The following is an 18,223-nucleotide window of genomic DNA, read 5'->3' as shown; positions in this document are numbered from 1 at the left end:
CTTTCAGAGTGGAAGATTAATTTCCAAAATCACATGGATGCTATGACAGCTGATTAATTATCACTGTATTGTGCTTTATATGTATAATTAGTATAAAGAAGGTTAGTAGGGAGAAACACTGCACAGAATATGAAGGTGAACGGAGACAGAATGCTGGAGACACTCCAAGTGTAGTAAGATAGAAAGAGGAGAAAAACAATAAATAAGGAAAGGAGTTTTGAATAGTGAGTACATAAGCGATGTGTATGAAAGGAAAAAAAAGGTGTGTTGCCTTCCAAAAGTAGAGGGGAAAAGGAAATTAAAAATTAGAAGCAAGGCACTGAGATGAATGGATTTGCAGTATAAAGAGAAGAAAAGAAAATGAAAAAGATGTAATAAAAGCCACCCAGCCTTTAAAGTAATGAATCTTTTCATTTATTTATACCCTTTTTTGATATTAGAGGAAAATGGTAGCACATTTATACTGAGCTCACATTATGTTAACACAGTACAGCTCTTAATTCCTAGATTATGTTGTTAAATAATTAACTGATGAATTGTAAGTAAATAATTAAAACTTGGTTCTCTAAACCTCACAATTGAGAACATAAAACTGTCACAGTGATATCAGATTTCAGCAGAATACATACTGTAGTTAATTAGAAAAACTGGCAAAAAAAATTCTAAAATCTGTAGCTGTAAAGACTGCTAGCAGAAGCGCCTGGGCTCCATTTCCCCATGGAACAAAGTAAAATAGATCATCTGTTATTTAAATGTCCTATAAGAAAGTCACATTTGGAAAAGATGGAAGCGTGGATTGCTAGTCCCTCTGCAAAATACCTAGACCTGCCCTCAGCCCTGTCCTGTTGGTCTGTGTTTTGGGCAGCAGGACAGGAAAGGGTGTCACTCTGAAATGCTGAGGCAGTCTTGAGTTCATGTTGAAATATCTTTTCCTCCAATACCCCTAAAATGAAGTTTGAATTGACAATAATTCATTGGTTCTGTGGCAATATTTAACAACATTAAGAACAAACAGCTTCAAGAATCTAATAATAATGTTTACTTTTGTAAAAAAGGAACAGCAGACAAACTAAAAAAGATTAAAAAAGATTTGCATCCACAAAACAAAATTTCTTTTCTCCCATGAACACCTGTTTTATTTTCTGATACAGCAGAAGTACATGTACTTGAAGTCTAAGCAAGGCAATTAATCTGGAGTCTTCCATCATCACAGTCATGGGGTTATTTTTTTTTTTTTTTTTTTAACAAGAGGACTCTGGAAGCACAGATCCTGCTGTGCAGAGCCATCACATTCCTTCATGAGAACAACCTGGTGGGAACAAAAAATCTAAGGAACAGCATATAATTATTCCAGTAAAGAAATGACAAAACACAACAATGGTTATTGAGTGACACTCATTTCATTTGTTCATTCTTACAATCTGTTATTTAAAAAATAAATAGAAGACATTTTATTTTTTAGAAGCCCCCACCCCTCCAGCTTCCTGATGCTTAGTCTTGCAAAACAGTATCTTTGAGTATCAGCACAGGGATGAAAACATACCAGAATTCCTCAGCACCCCCTAATAACCTGGCTGACTTCACAACACTCCCTTCAGCCACGTTGGCTAGCATCTGCTCCTCAGCCCGTGCCTGGGAGTTCATTTCACCACAGCCTGGGTCTGAGCGTAGGAAGAGGAGCTGGTCTCAAAGTAGCACTCCAGCTGCCCGCAGAGGGCCTCGAAGGTGGGCCGCCCGTCCGCCTCCACGCTCCAGCACTGCAGCATCAGCTGGTACAGAGACGCTGGGCACGTCTCCGGCTGAGGAAGCCTGTAGCCCTTGTCCAGCATCTGGATGACCTGGTGTCCTGGCATACCTGCAATCCCAAAGGAGCTTGACAGACTACTCAGGGTCTACTTAGTGACAACACATGTCCTTATCTCTGACTGAAAGGAGGCAATGGGATGCCCTCCCTTGAGGTACACGTGCCCGGTGAGGGCAGGGCTGGCACAGCAGGCCCCCCTTAACAGCAACAGGCCACAGGAGTCACCAGAGAATCCCAAGCCATCAGTTAAAAACCATCTCCAGCATTTCCCAGCCCACTCACCCCAGCTGAGCCACCCGAAAGGCACAGCAAATGGCTCTCTCTGGGTATGAGGCTTTTTCTCCACCACCTGGGTTTGCCAAATTTTTTCTGACATCTGTTTCACTTAAATTGTTCCTAAATCACTCTAGTCTAGGCGAGTCCAAAATCTCCCAAGAAAATCTGTCCTGCTGCTGAATTTTCCTCACATTTAGAAAGTTTTCACTAACATCAGCCCTAAGTTTCCTCTGGTGAAGCTATGCCATGGCATCCTGCCTGCTCTGTCACCACACATCACGGAGAAAGCCTATTGTCCTGTTCCCTTTCGGTTTTCTGCTCTTTAAATTACATCTTGAGTTGCATAATCTTTACTTCTTTTCTCTCTGAATGTAATACCAGGTAAGCAAATAGGCATGGCAAAAGGTTGTAAAGTTACAGGTAAACTCTGCCTTTGCAAAGGGATAACGCTGAACATATTTTCAGACAATATCAAGAATCATGATGTTATGTATCATTTATACTTGAATAGTTTATTTATGTGTGTGTGTGCATATGCACACATCTATAGTTTATACAAGGAAGAGTTGAGGATTTTTGGCTTTGATTTTCTTTTTTTCAGAACAGTTTCACAGGAGGTGACAGTGGGAATCAAAAGGCAAAATCAATTTTTGCTCTTACAGGAAATACTAGCTTGGGATCCTGTGAAATACAGTTACAGCAAACACACCACCCCTCAGGCCTGTGCAGACACAGAATAACTTTCTTTTGCTTTAGTCCTTCCCTTGTGTTCTCACCAGCACAAAATGAGCCACAGTCAATCATCTCACTGATACCTTGTGTTATTGGAGCCACAGTTCCCTGAGCATTTCTCACAGTGCTAGGAATAATGGCTGCTCTCATACCATTAAATCTGCTTTTTAGGTTGGTGACATTTTGTTCCTAATCCTTGTGATCGTTCTCTTTATGAAGACTTTCCACTGCAATACTCAAATATGAGGGAAGGGGGTAAAAACACTCTGATACATTTTTCAGACGCCTCCTTCCTCAGATGCCTGTGCAGCACTTCACACATAATAGTCTGTTCTTCCATCAGATATCCTCAAGAAAATAAATTTAAAAAACCCAAACAAACAAGGGCAGGATGGGCAACAGGAAAACCTTCCCTTTTTCCACATTCTATGAGTTGGCATCTTTCGTCTGATGCTGGAGGGAAACAGCTAGTTGGCTTAGGTTTTGTGCAACGCAGGTTGACTCCAGTGAGAAGAAGCTTGAATGGCTGCTAATCACAGCCTTTGGAAAGCTTCCAGGGAGCCTGGGGCAGCCAGAAGGTCTGACCCACTAAACTGGATCTCATCTTTCTGTATTTAACAGTCTTCACCGTTTAACATGCCATAGTATGGGTGTTGGACTTTTTTGGTTCTCGTTCTTAAAGCAAGAAAACATTAGACATCATTCTTTTGGTAAAAGCACTTACCAGCATAAGGCATCTTCCCATAGGTGATTATTTCAAACAAAAGTATTCCAAATGACCAGACATCTGACTTAATGCTGAATTTGTTGTAGCGGATTGCCTCTGGGGCTGTCCATTTCACTGGGAGTTTTGTTTCAGGCCTAGCTTCATACACATTTTCATTTTCTACCTGTCATGGGTAAAATGAAGCAAGCGTGATTTCAGATCTGCTTCAGCAAAGTACTTAAGCACCTGACTAAGCTAAGCATGTGTTTAATCTTCTCTTTTAGCCAAGTACTTGCCTTTCATGGTATTAAAGCACACACTTTCTGAAGTCTATTGTTGAATTGGACTTCACAGTTGAGAAATGCTACCGTTCATCAGAGGCTTTTCTAAAGCATTTATCATTTCAAGCGAGCGCGCAGTGTTGGAGTGGCTTGTGATTAATTATGACCTGCTACTGTGAATTCTGGACATGGCATGCAAGATTTCAAAAGTCTGTCAGGAGTGGCAACGTAAGCATCCTGCTGACAGCAGAAACCAAATGGCTCCACATCTGGTCTTCAGTAAACAGAGAAGGCAAGAGCAAGAGCTAATGAATTTCAGAACCTTTCTTCTGTGATTTATTGCAGTGTTGAAGGGCCATTGACTTTGATAACAATCACTTAAGCAGGTTTTGGGGACCAAAGAACAAACTCCAAGTGATTCAAATTAACATATTTGCTTACAGTGGGTCCAATTAATTCATGTAAAATGAAGATGAAAGACACATAGAAAAAGAGAAATTATTTACTTGCAAATTTGTAGAATCATGTCCTTAAAGTTTTATAGCACAGATACCAAAACTTTGTGAACTTTTATTCTCTCTTTCATTCCTGAAGTAATTTAGTGTACATCAGTCATATCCAAGCCTTGATCAGGTTTTTCACATGCAAATCCAGGCAAATGTGTATAAGATTGTGTTTGTTTGATTAGGTTTTAATACAGAATGTACACTTCCCAGATGTAATGTCCTATAGTTTTGAAAAGACTGGTTGTTAGTGTTTTGTATCTACATACTGATACAGTTCTATCTAGGAACATCTCTAGAAACAAGAAATTATTTCATTATGCTAATTAACACATCCAGAAATACAGATTTCATTTCTCACACCTGCTTCTTTGACATCTTTGCATGTGACCGTATTAGTGCTTTGGCTTAGGAGACAGAATATTCCCAAGAAAGTCTGCCGAGATAACTTTAGGACATAGTATTTTAGTAAAGTTCAGTTTTAACAAGAAATGTCAACAGCTGTAAGTTATTACCCTCTCATGTGAGGACAGAGGACAAATAACTATTGTAAGCATTGTTCATTTAAAAATATGTATTTTCCATGTTAAAAAATGTGCAATCTGAACTTAAGCATAACTAGAAGAACCAAAATTAAGCAAAACCCACTTTCAAAGTCCCTTGATGCCACTGTCAAGCCATTATTCTATACTTCAGTATGTAATAAATCCAACTCTGTTATGAACTTCAATTTCCGCTGCTTGGATGGAAAAAAACAAATGACAAGCAGAGGGCTTTTTTCTCTGTTTTTCTTTCTCAGTGCAAGAACATAAATCAATAAAAACAATAACAAGACCTCAGAAATTATGGATCACATATTGAAATGCATAAAATACGGCAAATCAAATCTTTCCAACTCTGATCCAATCATTTTCAGAGGTAGGAAATCTCATTTGTAAACCATGGCTCTTTTCTAGGGTGATCTTGGTCAGCATTATTCAGTGTTCCATGTTCTCAAGAATTAAAGAAAAAAAAACAGTTCAATGGCAAAGAATTTGAAACTACATCAGATTTAAAGCTCTGAGAGCTCACTTTATGAACTCCACTGTTAGTCATGGAGAGGAATAAGGTCCTTTTATGATTGTTACCTGCACTCACAAGCATCATGGAGGCAGCGGGGAAGTAAACAGGGAGAGAATAGCTGCCAATACATTTTTACACACCTTCCCTTACAGGCTCAGGGAAATAATTTTGCCATCATTCCTGTAATCTCTTTCCATGTGGCAGACACGCATCTTGTGGATAAAGTTTGTGCAGCTAAGGGTATTATTGCTTGCCAAGCTCCTTCCTTGGTGACTGACTAGGAGCAGTCACAGGGATGCCATCTTCAGACTGACACAAAAGCACAGGCCAGCTTCTGGCCTGGCATGGGATAACTCAGGTAGAGGATACAAGTGAACATATTAGAGGTTGTTTTCTCCCTGGGCATGCCTTTTGCCTGAACTCTGCAATTCAGAAGCTACAGTTTGCTCTTCCACCTTGTTCCCCACAGTTAAAGTAAAGCCAATTCTGCCTCACAACCTACCTTAAAAACTCTTGCAAGTCCAAAGTCTGCCACTTTGTAAACACTGTGTTCACCAACAAGAACATTCCTAGCTGCCAGATCCCGATGGATATAGTTCTGAGATTCCAGGTAAGCCATCCCAGAAGCCACCTGAGCAGCCATGTCTACTTGATGTGTCAGGAAGATTTGGGAGCCTGCATCTTCTGTTTAAAAAGAACATGACAAGGATAACGTACTATTTATGGTACTTAGATATAAATAACATAACAGTTGACTGGTTCAAACAGCCAACACAGATCAACGAAACCATGCAATACAATAAAGTAACAGCTGGACCAAATGTCACAGGTCAGTGAATGATACTATTTAAAGTCATACAGATAGTTTCACAATAACTGAGTAACCTGTCCCATCTTCTCTAAAAGAGTAAATACTAAATGCAGCAGTTGACCTAGGCCTGGAAGGAGCTGCTGACACAGTTCAAAGAAAAAGGCATTTATCTACTGATAGCAATGCAATGTTTGCCTTTCTGACAGGTGGATAACCTGTTCTAAACTGTGAGTAAGAGTTAATGTCAGTACTCACTGGGTGTAGCCAAAACTGACTAAAGATGGAAAAGCACAAAATTATCCTTGTTCCCTGCTCTCCAATGATTCCTACTAGGAAATACATACATCATCTGCTGTGAAATGTAATTCTCATTTTCACCTTCCAGTCCACTTGACTGCTTCACGCTGTTATCTCTGTTGCTGCTACTGAACAGTAGGACTCCTTGTGCTGCTTTCAAGCTGCCTGCTTCTCTAGTAGAACTTTCTGAAGCAATGCACATGCCATTCCCACCACTGTAAGATCAGTAAGTCCCAGAAACAGAGATTTGGCAACCAAAGATCATCTGTTCAGACTTAGAAGAACTCTAAGCAGAACAACTTGCCTCCATAAATGAAGGATAGAGCCCAGGTCATTAAAAAATGCAGCCAAAAACTGTAAGACAGGTACCCCAAAAAAAAGTAATTGGGGTATAACTTATTAGGATACAAATTCAGGGCCTTTGTGGCATTTTGGGGACAGCTGACCTCCTCATAGCAAAGAATTTATAACCTAAGGTAATCTAGGTAAGCCAAATCAGTGCTATATTCAAGCATCAACATCACCCATACCCAAACACTGCATCACTGAAGCGTGAGTGCCTGCCTCTGTAGAACTAACACTCAAAACAGTTTCAACCTGGTTTCAGAATCGTAATAATATCAAAAAGCTGAGTGTTTGCTGGTAGGTTTATTGGCAGTTCCTGCTTCTCATTAGGATGGTGACTTTTCCTCACTGCCTCTGTGTTAAAGAAATAAAACATTTGTAGCTGGCAGTTTTCTGATTGTTATTTTGAATTGATTTGTAGTGAAATTGTGTCTCAGCATTGTTTTGCATAGCCTCTTCCAGTTCTGGCATTTTATCTGACCTAACCTTGCAATCACCCCTTATGAAGAGTGTGAAATTCCATTGTTTACTAATCTATTCTGCAATCTTCAGGTCTTGAATTTCCTGCTCATCTGAATGTTCTGAGATGAATAGGTAAAAGAAATGAATTTTAAATTATTAAATTTGCCCTGTATGTCTATTATCCTTTCCTTTTTGAGGCTAAACTCATTGTCATGATAATCCAGTACTAAGATTATTTACTTCTATTGTTGACTCAGAAAGTCTTTTCCTCTCCCACACATATGTTTAATAGTTGCCTTGACCTTTAAAAGAGAGAGGGAGAAAAATCAGGCTAGGTGAAAATCCATGGCATAACTATCAAGAAAATCCATCATCAGGATAATGTAACACTGAATTTTTGCAGTTCTGATAACCAGCTGACATCAACATTTATTATTCAGCTTGCTGGACAAAGACATAAATCCACAAATGACACTTGTGTTGTATTTGGTCAGAAAATAACTGAACGCGTACAAGCACCTTGCATAAGTACCTGGGTTTTGGAAACCAACTTATGTGACTCAGTTTAAAATCACTCTCTCCATGTTCCCTTTCACACTGCTTCTTCATCTGCACAGGCTGTGGACTACCTCCTGGTGAAAGCAGACAAGGATGCAGACAGACTTGAGCACAGGTTTGTCATTGTTCTTCCTGTGCTCCAGACTAGCCTGACACAAGCTTGCTCCAAGAGGCAGAACATAGCAATGTCACAGGGAAAAAAAGTATGACTCATAAGCCTCGTGTTTAATGAGCTGCTTCAGTGCAGAACAGGAGTTAGAGCTGCTAAACCCTCCCCGTCTTATGCCCTGCAGGACTCACAGGTGCATCCTTTTAAAGGACAAGGACAAGAACCACCTCTAATGGTGCAACTGCAGCTGAAAGACTATTTCTGCCACTGGGAGCTGCTTCGGATCCCAGACCACACTGACCTACTGCCTTTAGCATGTGGGCTGAGGGAGGGGAAGAGGTCACCATTGCCCCAGCTGCTGCAGTATTTCTTGGAGGGTTTCTCTGTGTGAGCTCGTTCTGTGCTGCTGTTGTTCTGGAGCTGAAAGGAAAACTGTAAGGAGGAGCCTCAGCTGATCAGAAGCTGCAAACTGTACACAAAGATAGAGGAAAGCATGGGTCTCTCTGGGATCTGGAGTACAAATCCTGTATGGTTGTCTCATAAAGATTTCTGACTATACTCCAAAATCCCAGATTGGGCCAGCCAAAGCACACAAGTTCAAGCACAGCACAGCTTTAGTACAACTGTGGAGGTTTCCAGACCAGAGCCAGCTCCCATCTGGCTGGCTGAGAGCAGTTCAGAGGAGTTTGCAGCTGTATTCATATGGGTATACATGTGCTCTAGTTTTTTTAAAACTGGTTTAAAGGAAGAAAAACTACAGCACAAAACCGAAGTTAATATAACTTCCACACCCAAAACTAGGTACTACTGATGAATTTAGAAAACCTTCCCATGGCTTATTCTTTATCCTATAAAGAAAACGTAGCACCTCCATGTCCTTTTGAACTAATCTTTTTTGACAAACCTATCACGTTTATATGAAAAATTTATTAGAGAAAATATTAAAGAAAGCTTAGGGTCTGCACCCTGTTCTAAGTAATCAATATCAGTATCTTATACAGGAAAGACAGGAAAATATTCTCATTGACAGATGCCTGACAATAAAAATAAATAAATAAAAAAAAAGCATCTCTTTCTCCAGTTGAGAGCACTGCCTACATAATAATTCAGCAAACTTCAAGACTGAATCCTTGCCAGAACAAGCCCCAGGTCTATCAGAATTGATAAAAACACTCACACATTTATGACAATTTCATTCACATCCAATAACAAACAAAAGTTTTCTATGGAATTTTTCTCATCCTGGTGGCAGCTCAATAACTCTGCATAGCACTGATCACCAAGAAGCATCCCAAAGTACATTCACAAGGTGCACAGGGAATTCATATGCTTGTCATCATTAAGTAGCTGTCATTATGGTGGAATGAGATAGTCACTATGCATGAAATATTAGGGATTTTTAAAGCTGGAAAAACATTCCATGCATTTCTAGGACGGGAAACTTAACCAAAGAATGATCTCTGGACTTTCCCTCCGTTCCAGTTTGCCATATCTACCCATATTGCATACAGAGACAGCAGCCTTCTGGAAGTGTTTTCATGATTCCTGCAGCGGCTGAGTCTCAAGAAAGCTTATAAGGAGTTGTGTGCTGACCTCCCACCAATACAGATCACTTCCAGTCACAGAGCTCTATGCAAGCTTAAAATCTCTTTTCTTATTACTGTCACTGATGGCAATGACTTTTCTCTGACCAATACCTATAAAAGCACCCGGATATCTGCCTTTACCTTTTAGTTCTGTTTATTCCCCTGTGCACAGGCCATCAGACAAGATACCACTAGGCTGGGATTCATCTGGCCATTTTTACCGTTATCTTGACGGCTGCCTGAAAACCAACTGACCTTCCACAGTCTCTGGGGTGCAGGGCTACAGAAATGAGCACTCGGGCAAAGATGAGGCTGCAAGGGCAGCTGCTGTGCATGTGCTGGCAACTGATGCACACATAGGCTGCAGTGCTCATGTGTCCCGGACATGTTGTACACCGTGCACAAAGAGGATAATTTTCACCTCTGCAATAGCTGTGACTCATCCTGGATTTCTTAGAGCTATTTCTCTGGTGCAATAAATGTTTTCATGCATAGCAATCGTTTCCTGATGGGACAGGCTCTTTCAATCAGATAAGCAGCAATCTGCACACAAAGGCACCAAAGATGAGAATTTAAAGGAAATTTGTGCCTTGCTACCTCTGCTCACTAAATGCCTACAAAACTGCAGATGATCTGGCCCAAGCTCATTGCAGCCCCTCTCTGTGTAGTTCCTGGTGGGACTGTCCCTCTACCAGAGATTTCTTTAGCGTAATTGTCCCTGGGCTGAGCCCCACTTAAAAAATGGTTCCACAGAGAAGATGAGGGAAGGTATGTGTCACAGTATATAGTCTGTAGTATTTCACAGGGCTTTACCTTATGGGCTGGAGACAGAGAAGAAATTTAGCAAGATAATCACAGTGAATATTTTGTCTTCAAGAGATCATTACAGCTCTAGAGATATTTGGCATCTCAGAGACATCCGCTAAACTAAAAATGGGGAACAACACTAAAATCAAGCATTTTTTGATACCAAGGATGAACATAAAGTGCAATCATTACCCTAGTCTGTTCCAGGCTGTACAACTTTATTTTTAATTATTATTTGCCTTCAAAAGAGCACTTTTAAGTGCTGCTGAGATAAAAGCCCTGATGCTATAGGCAGGGGACAAATTCACAGTGAAAGGCTATCCCTGCCTAGTAATAGATTTCAAAGCTGTTAGGTACATGTTGTGGAAGGGCCTCTATTTCATGTCAAATATGATGACCTATCCTTCTGGATGCTTGTATTTTTATTCTGTCGGTCTATGTTCCCATCTACTCATGGAACCGGGGGGAAAAATATGGGTCATTCATTATAAGGCAAGAATCAAACTGTGAATGTGATTCTCTCCTACTTCTCAAATACTTTGGCACATTAAAAATTCATAAATCTCTTTTTTTCCTCTTTTCATATCTCCACACATGACAAATTATGTACCTTTTATATTAAACCAGGGTGTTGTACTTCTGTTTTCTATGTTAGTGTATTTACTAAACTGACGGCTGTGGCACCCCTTGAAATGAGTTTATAGTCATTTGCTTACTTTGAAGGTATTCTAGAAGACTTCCATATCTCATCAGCTCAGTAATAATATAAATAGGGTCCTCCAACGTGCAGACAGCATAAAGCTGTATAAGTTTTGGATGCCTCAAGTTCTTCATTATTTGTGCTTCCCTCAGAAAGTCCTTTGGATCCATTGAACCTGAAACAACAGCATATAACAAAACATAAGCTGAGGTTATTAAAGGCCTTCCTACCAACCTGGCAGTCTTAAGGGAATAACTGAGATTGTTTTCTGTCTTTCAAAGTGCATTAGCATCTCAAATCTTCACAGATGCCACAGAAAACAGACAGTGCCCCTCAAATAAACAGTTAATGAGTGAAGCATGCCAGTTGCACAAGGACAGAGAACATATTTGTTCCAGCTACCAGAAATATAAAGGCTTAAATTAACCATCCCCAGGCCTTTCCCAAACAGAAAAAAAGTGAGGCTAGAATGTTAACTGATATAATTTAAGCAAACAACGATGTTACAACTGGTTAACAAAGTGACCCGAAACTGAGGTAAGTGTGCTTGGGTAGTGACCATAAAGTTTCTGACAGAAAAATAGTGCTGCAATAAGAATCTGTTGCACTATTTTTTCAGCTTCAGCAATCAAAACCTGAGAGCACTGAAATCACTTTAGCATATGAAGAATAGATGTGTGCATTTTATATACATAAATACAATAACTATTTATAATTTTAATATATGTTTATAATGTTATATAGCATATTAATATAGCATATTAATAATAACATAATAGCAACCTTATTAGAAATACGAATGTATGGACATATGCAACAGCAATTTTACACTCTCTTAAATGCAGAATTATCTTAGCAACTAATGATCTAAACTTTTTAAGTGTTACATAAGGTCGTAATATCTCTAGTTCTATTCCTATACACAGTAAGCCAATGCATAAACCATGTCAAAAAAACCATGAAATGAAACATACAGAAATGGCACAGAGAGCTAAAGTCAGTGGCACATTTAGGATTACAGCTCATATGTCCTGAGTAGGGGATTGATTAGAAAAAACATGCACAAATAAATAAACAAAGCTTTCTAACTGGAATGATCCAGTAGTGATCAGATATTCTTAGATGTTTGAGGAAGATGGTAAACAACATCAACTTCACAATACTTGTATAAACAAATGTGAAATTATTCAACTACTCAAATGTTTCCTTTCTCCCAAATCAAATTAGAAAAGATCACAGTGACAGTTGGGGGGGGGGGGGGGGGGGGGGATGGCAGGGAGTCTAATCTGCTCTATTCCATGTTTAAAAACAAACTTTTCCTAGTGTAAGCAGGCTGAGTCATTTGAGAAGCCAAGGCTGCATGATTTTTAGCATTAGGTAACAAAAAGGTTTCATTTGGGAGCTGGCTCTGTTGCAAACATGGATGTTTAAATGAAGTGAAATGCTAGGAGGATGCTAAATGGCTCAGCAATAAAACTCCACCAGAAAATCTGTTCCACAGAACTGTCAAATGAGCCTGGGCCACCTTCACTCAACACCTACCCTGAATGCCACCTCCTGAAAAGTGCTACAACCTCTTCCAAAACATAGCAATAATGTGTGATTTCATATCCTTGTATCAGTGTGAGAGGAATGACTCAGAAATGCTTCTGACACAGACTTTATGAAAAAAGAGCCATTTGACATCACAACTTGTGAGAGCAAGGATTATTGCAAGGGCCAGGTGCTCCACTCTGTGTCCTGATACTTCCTTGGCAATCCCATGGGGTCCAATTTCATGATACCTTATATAATGCTATTAGGAGGGATGGTGAAAGTTAATAGATTTCCATGCCATCAATAAATGGATAGCAACCAGTAATACATCTCCTCAACAGGTACAGGCTATACCCATGTCTTTTTGCAACTGTCAGAGGAAAGTGGGGGTCTGCCTGAAAAGTTAATGACTTACACTTGGTCTGGATAAAGCAGAGATTATGACAGGTAAAAAAAATATATCTGTAAGGACAATCCTACGTATTTTTCCTATTTAGAGCTGCACAATCTTCCTTTACAGCTTTATTTGAACTTTCCACCAATCCTAAATTTAAAAAAAAAAAAAAAAAAAAAAAAGAAAAAACAAGCCTAGGTTTGTCTTTAAAGGGTTTGGACTCAATTTGGTACTGATTTAATATTTTGGTTCATTTGCTTACTCTTCAAGATACATGCATGTGTCATGGAAATCATCTGAAAGGTTACAGAGAAGCTGCATGGTGTGAAGTATTCTGCCTCCACAGGTAAATGCATAAGCATGACTAGTGATTTAGCATGGGTGCCAAAATTTTACAGGTTTATCCTAGAAAGGATAAAGCATTTACTAACTTGAGGCCTACTAAATCAACTACCCTTTACGGAACATCATACGGGATTTCTTCATACCATAGAAAATGACAGTCTGATTTGTTCCTGTCATCAAAATTTGCCTACAAGGAATCTCTCAGTTTAATCATGCTATAAACTTCTTCCAACAAACTGAAACCAAGCAACATGTGTTTCACATATGACAACTTCCAATAAATTGATCAGGAGGGAAGTATTCTATTAACTGAATAGCAGCAAATCCTTCTTTATGCTGTAGAAGCAATTAATAATAATAAAGATAAGAAATCAGTAACAAAGATCGATAAGAATTATTTTCTGCATATTTTGAAGAGCATATGTAACCTTCAGTTTTACTTATATCTTTAAATAGCACAAGTAGCAGATAATGCCCAAAGCCCCCCAGAGCCCTGTAGCTCTTATACTGTAGCTAGTAAGTGGATTGGATGCTAACTGAAAGTGTCTTTATCAGTGTTTTGTCTAAGATTAGGTTTTAACAACTAACTAAGCAAAGTAAAAACTGCCTCTAAACCCAAGCAAATATGCTTGATACAAATTAGTTAGATAAAGCCTGTCACAATAGTGGGAAAGAAGTTACAATACAATTTTTGAGGACGGTTATGTAAGTAAAATACATAAAATACATGCCGCATGGAGTTTCAAATAACTTTTTCTAGTTTGCGGTTGATTAACATGTGTTTTTAATGAAATATATGTTTTCAGCTGTAAATGGTAAGCACAATATGAAGAGCAGATTACTGTAAGTAGAAACCACTTGACCAAAAAACTACTTAACAGAAGCATTTACTGAAACAAGTATCCCTTGTGTAAGACACCAATTTGGGAGTAGATTGATCAGTACGTGAAGAAAATAGTTTTAATAATTTGCTTTTTGAATTAAGAATGTCTTTGTAAATGTCAAAGTTCTTCAGAACAAAGTGTTGGAATATGTTTCTTTGATGTCTTCTATGATGTGCTACTTTGCCAGCAACCACCTCTAATTTAAGACTACTTAAAGCAGATATATCAGTTCTGATCATTTTCTTTCTGAAAATATTTTGTTCTGGAATTGAGGAAACTTCACTTTATAAGATGAACACTGATAATTTGGAAATGAGTTAGAGAGAAAGGTCAGTTATTTTCCATATTCCATTGGCCTAAATGTAAGTGGTCCTTAAATATTTGATAAGATCCACCCACGACCCTTTGCAACTTTCAATAAACCTTCCCAAATAACTACAAAGTAACCTTGTACTTCAAAGCCACCTTGTCTTCTGAATAAGTTTATACAAAATGAAATTGTGTGCAAAGTACATTAAGCATATACTGTGATCTTCTGAATAAGTTTATGCATAATAAAGAAATAATATTAAAAACATCATGTTGTTGGTAACACAAAAGAACGAGTGCAAGCTATTCACATTAACAGGAGAATGAGATAGGTATCTGACAATCCTCAAGTAGCTTTCTCACCATACAGAAGTGAACTGAGAAGTTAGTTTAGGGTTATGTGCTGAACTAAATGAAATAAAAGAATTTCTTTGTTAAGAGAAATTGGGAGATTCTCCTGAGGGCAAAGATTTTTATGTGGTGTATGCACTAAAGACATGACATATTGAAGAACTGAAAATATTATTAAAACCTCCACTGACAGTACCAAACCAGTAACTATTTTGACAAAGCCTCCTGAAAAAAAACTGTGCTTGGGCAGCTACCATGCAAAGAGAGAAGCTTGGGAGTTGTTTTACAATATGATACTGACAAATGCATCCGTCAACTTGAACAGGCATAAGGAATTTTCTCAGATACGATTAATTGGTAATGATAGATGTCTGCTTTTTATGCTGACAGCTGAAGAAGCCAGCTTGCCCAGACAATAGGTTCCAGAGAATCCATCACACTCAGCATAGGACAAAGTGCAAATCTCTCCTGCAATGATTTCCACTTAAATAAAAAAAAAAAAAAAAAAAACAATATATCAGTGAGAAAATAAAAACAAAAATGTGAAACGACGTGGTCAGGGACCTACAGCAAGACAGTGCTGTGCAGAGCCAAGAACAGAAACAGCAGTTGCTGGCTTCTACACCATTTTCCTGTCTGCTGATCCCTACACAGAGGTGGATAACTGTGGGTCAACAACTCACAAGTCAGAGACCCTCCTTAAGGCAAAGATGTTCTTGTGTTTTGTTTTTTCATTCACACACCCATCACTATGTTATTTACATATTTACAGGTCTTGTAACAAAAACGTGGTTTTGTTACAGGTCCTGTAACAAAAACGTGGTTTTGTTACAGGTCTTGTAACAAAAACGTGTCACAAGTGTGGGCTCCTTGAATCAGAAAAGAAAAAAAAAAAAAAAAAGCCAAATTGTTACTGAGTCTGGATTGTGGGTAAAGAGCTGATGCAAAGGATCTCTTTAAGTCCTGATCTTTAGTCTCACTTCTAGCCCCATGCAGCTAACTAATTCAGCATTTTAGAAAACGGTACCTTTTAAGACAGAGAGGCTAAAAGCAATCACTGGGGTGTTTATGAGGGCAACAGCAGTATTGCACTGCTGAATGCCCCTAAGTATAAAAGATTTTGCATTTGTCCATGGCTCAGGAACACCTGATACGTGCCCATTTGCTGTGCCAAAATCTTTGAGAAGCTATTATCTTGTTCTCCAGCATCTCAAAACTATATTTAGGACAAGAATTCTCTAGTTACAGTCTTGTGAAGGAAGATCCTCCAAAATGTGAATACAAAGTAAACAAAGGATTTGAGTCTGCGTAAGTTTGCAGAACAGCCAAAATGAAGTATCTGTTCTGTTTCATGAGATCCAGCACTACCTGGAGTACCAGTACGTTGACCATTTTATTCCTCATTTAAAAGAATGCCAGGAAATATCATTTATTGTGAGTGGCATCTCACTGTGTTACTGTACGTGAGAGATGGGTGAACTTTGCCCCATTTGCCTCTTCCTGCTTGTCAAAAAGCCATCAAACTGAACAAGGCTACTACAACCGACAAGTACGTTCAAACTGCTGCTAAAAAGCCAGGCTCAGTGAACACAGTGGAACATGGACACGCTCTAAGAACATCCTGAATATCTGCACAATTTGCTGTGCATGCCATCTCCTTTGCCAACTCATACGGACTGATTCTGCGGGGAGAACACAACCATCTTTGATGCATTAATCTGGCCCTTTTACGTTTCTCAATGTAAATGTAATTTTATTGTATTTGAAACACAAAAATCTGCTTCAAATTTGGTCAAAACTTTTTCAGGGAAATGGTTTGTCTTTTGAAACATGCCTAATTCATAAGACAGAATTGTTTGCAGGAGTGTTTTAAGTTCAGCGAAAGCATCATCAGACAGCATTTCTACTACAAACGTATCTCTGGTCAAGACACTTGCATCAAGTAACGAAGGCCTCAATTCACGCCCATGTTCTGCCTGTATTTAGATGATGCTCCCTCTGGCATTATCTTCTTTCTGTGAAGGAATTTTGGAAAAGGAGGGAAAAGTGGTAGCTGAGGTAAACTATAAACCCTGTAAAGAGTTTCAGCTTTACAAAAAGGTGAAATACTTGTAAAAAATTTTTGCAAGATAGGATGGTGTTTTCTCTGCAGCAGTACGATGAATAGCAACTGTTTTTTACTGTTTTACTTTGGTACTGCACTATGAATTATCCTGAAGTAAAAAGCAAGAGGTAATACCTAAGGCCATCACATGTGCTAAGAGCAAGCATTGAGTCAGAAATTCCTTCAACAGTGCCATGATAGTAACAGTGTGTCTGAAATGCAACAAAACCACATAATTAATGACAAAATAAGACTGTTGGCTTCACATGCAAACTTATATTCTAACTAACCGTTCTATTTGCATGACATCAAGGCTGGCTGTTACAAATTTAGAGTTCCCTATTCTAAAAGTAATCCCAGCCTTCTTGGAGTAAAATATTACTTGACATGAGTACCTACAATAGTGTTTGGTCCCTTCGTTCTAGAAAACAACAGCTTTTTAGTTTAACCCATCACCATCATTTAGCAAAATATTTTCATCTACTTTGCTCATCCTGTTCTTAAACAGACTCCTCTCAAAGGCTTGATCTGAGAAGATCTCCCATGCACAAAGCACCCAATTAAGTCTCACTAAGCTCACATGCAGTTTAAAGTTGAAATTAAGTTCAACAGCATTTATAAGGTTTGTTTGATACAGGACCTAAAACCGACAGAGCTTTGGTGCTGCCATTGTACCTTTAATTGCAGAAATGCAACCTAATCAGGTAGCTCAAATTCAGTCTTGGCATAATCTCCTGGCATCTCCTTTCACACCCTGGAAAACAGTGGTGCTGTATCCCCATAAACAGCCCACTCCCCCGTAAGACACAGAACCTTACGTTTTGTATCGGTTAAACAGAAATGCTACAAATGTGAAAACGCACAAAAGCCTCTTTCCCAGCAAATATATTTTTCTTCTGTAGTTACATTACATGCATCACTCATTTTCCCTCCTACTGCCAAAAATGTCACCAGTTTTCACTGTCCTATTATAGAGATACGAAGACACTCAGAATTAATGGTTGTGCATTTGCTATCGCTTTGAAAATACATTTAGATGCACACACGTCCTTGTCATCTTCAGTTTTATCAAATGGTTCATGTGGCCTTCAATTCATAAAGCTTGGCTTCCCTGGTTTGAGGAAACTGATGCAATATTTTGTTATGTACAATACCTCGTTTTGTGACTGTGTTGCCTCCCGTTTCCCATTTCCCCCATATGTATACAGCATAAAGTCTTCACTAAGAAGCTTTCTGGAAACAAAAATAAACTACAGTTCTT

General features: G+C 38.9%; 1 protein-coding gene across 1 annotated transcript in view; it reads right to left on the bottom strand.

The window, feature by feature from the left end:
* Positions 1-960: 960 nt before the first annotated feature.
* Positions 961-18,223, bottom strand: part of FRK (fyn related Src family tyrosine kinase) — a 75,700-nt gene continuing 58,437 nt past the window's right edge. The window contains exons 5-8 of the mRNA XM_080389716.1: positions 11,056-11,214; positions 5,867-6,048; positions 3,537-3,702; positions 961-1,855 (exon numbers count right to left, since the gene is read on the bottom strand). Coding sequence (XP_080245842.1) covers positions 1,641-1,855; positions 3,537-3,702; positions 5,867-6,048; positions 11,056-11,214 — 722 coding nt within the window. The 3' untranslated portion in view covers positions 961-1,640. The remainder of the gene's footprint in view (positions 1,856-3,536; positions 3,703-5,866; positions 6,049-11,055; positions 11,215-18,223) is intronic.

Source organism: Falco punctatus, assembly GCF_963210335.1.
Source record: "Falco punctatus genome assembly, chromosome: 5".
In the NCBI taxonomy this organism is placed as follows: Eukaryota; Metazoa; Chordata; class Aves; order Falconiformes; family Falconidae; genus Falco; species Falco punctatus.
The sequence above is the reverse complement of the archived record's forward strand: the minus strand, read 5'-3'. Positions and strand labels throughout refer to the sequence as shown.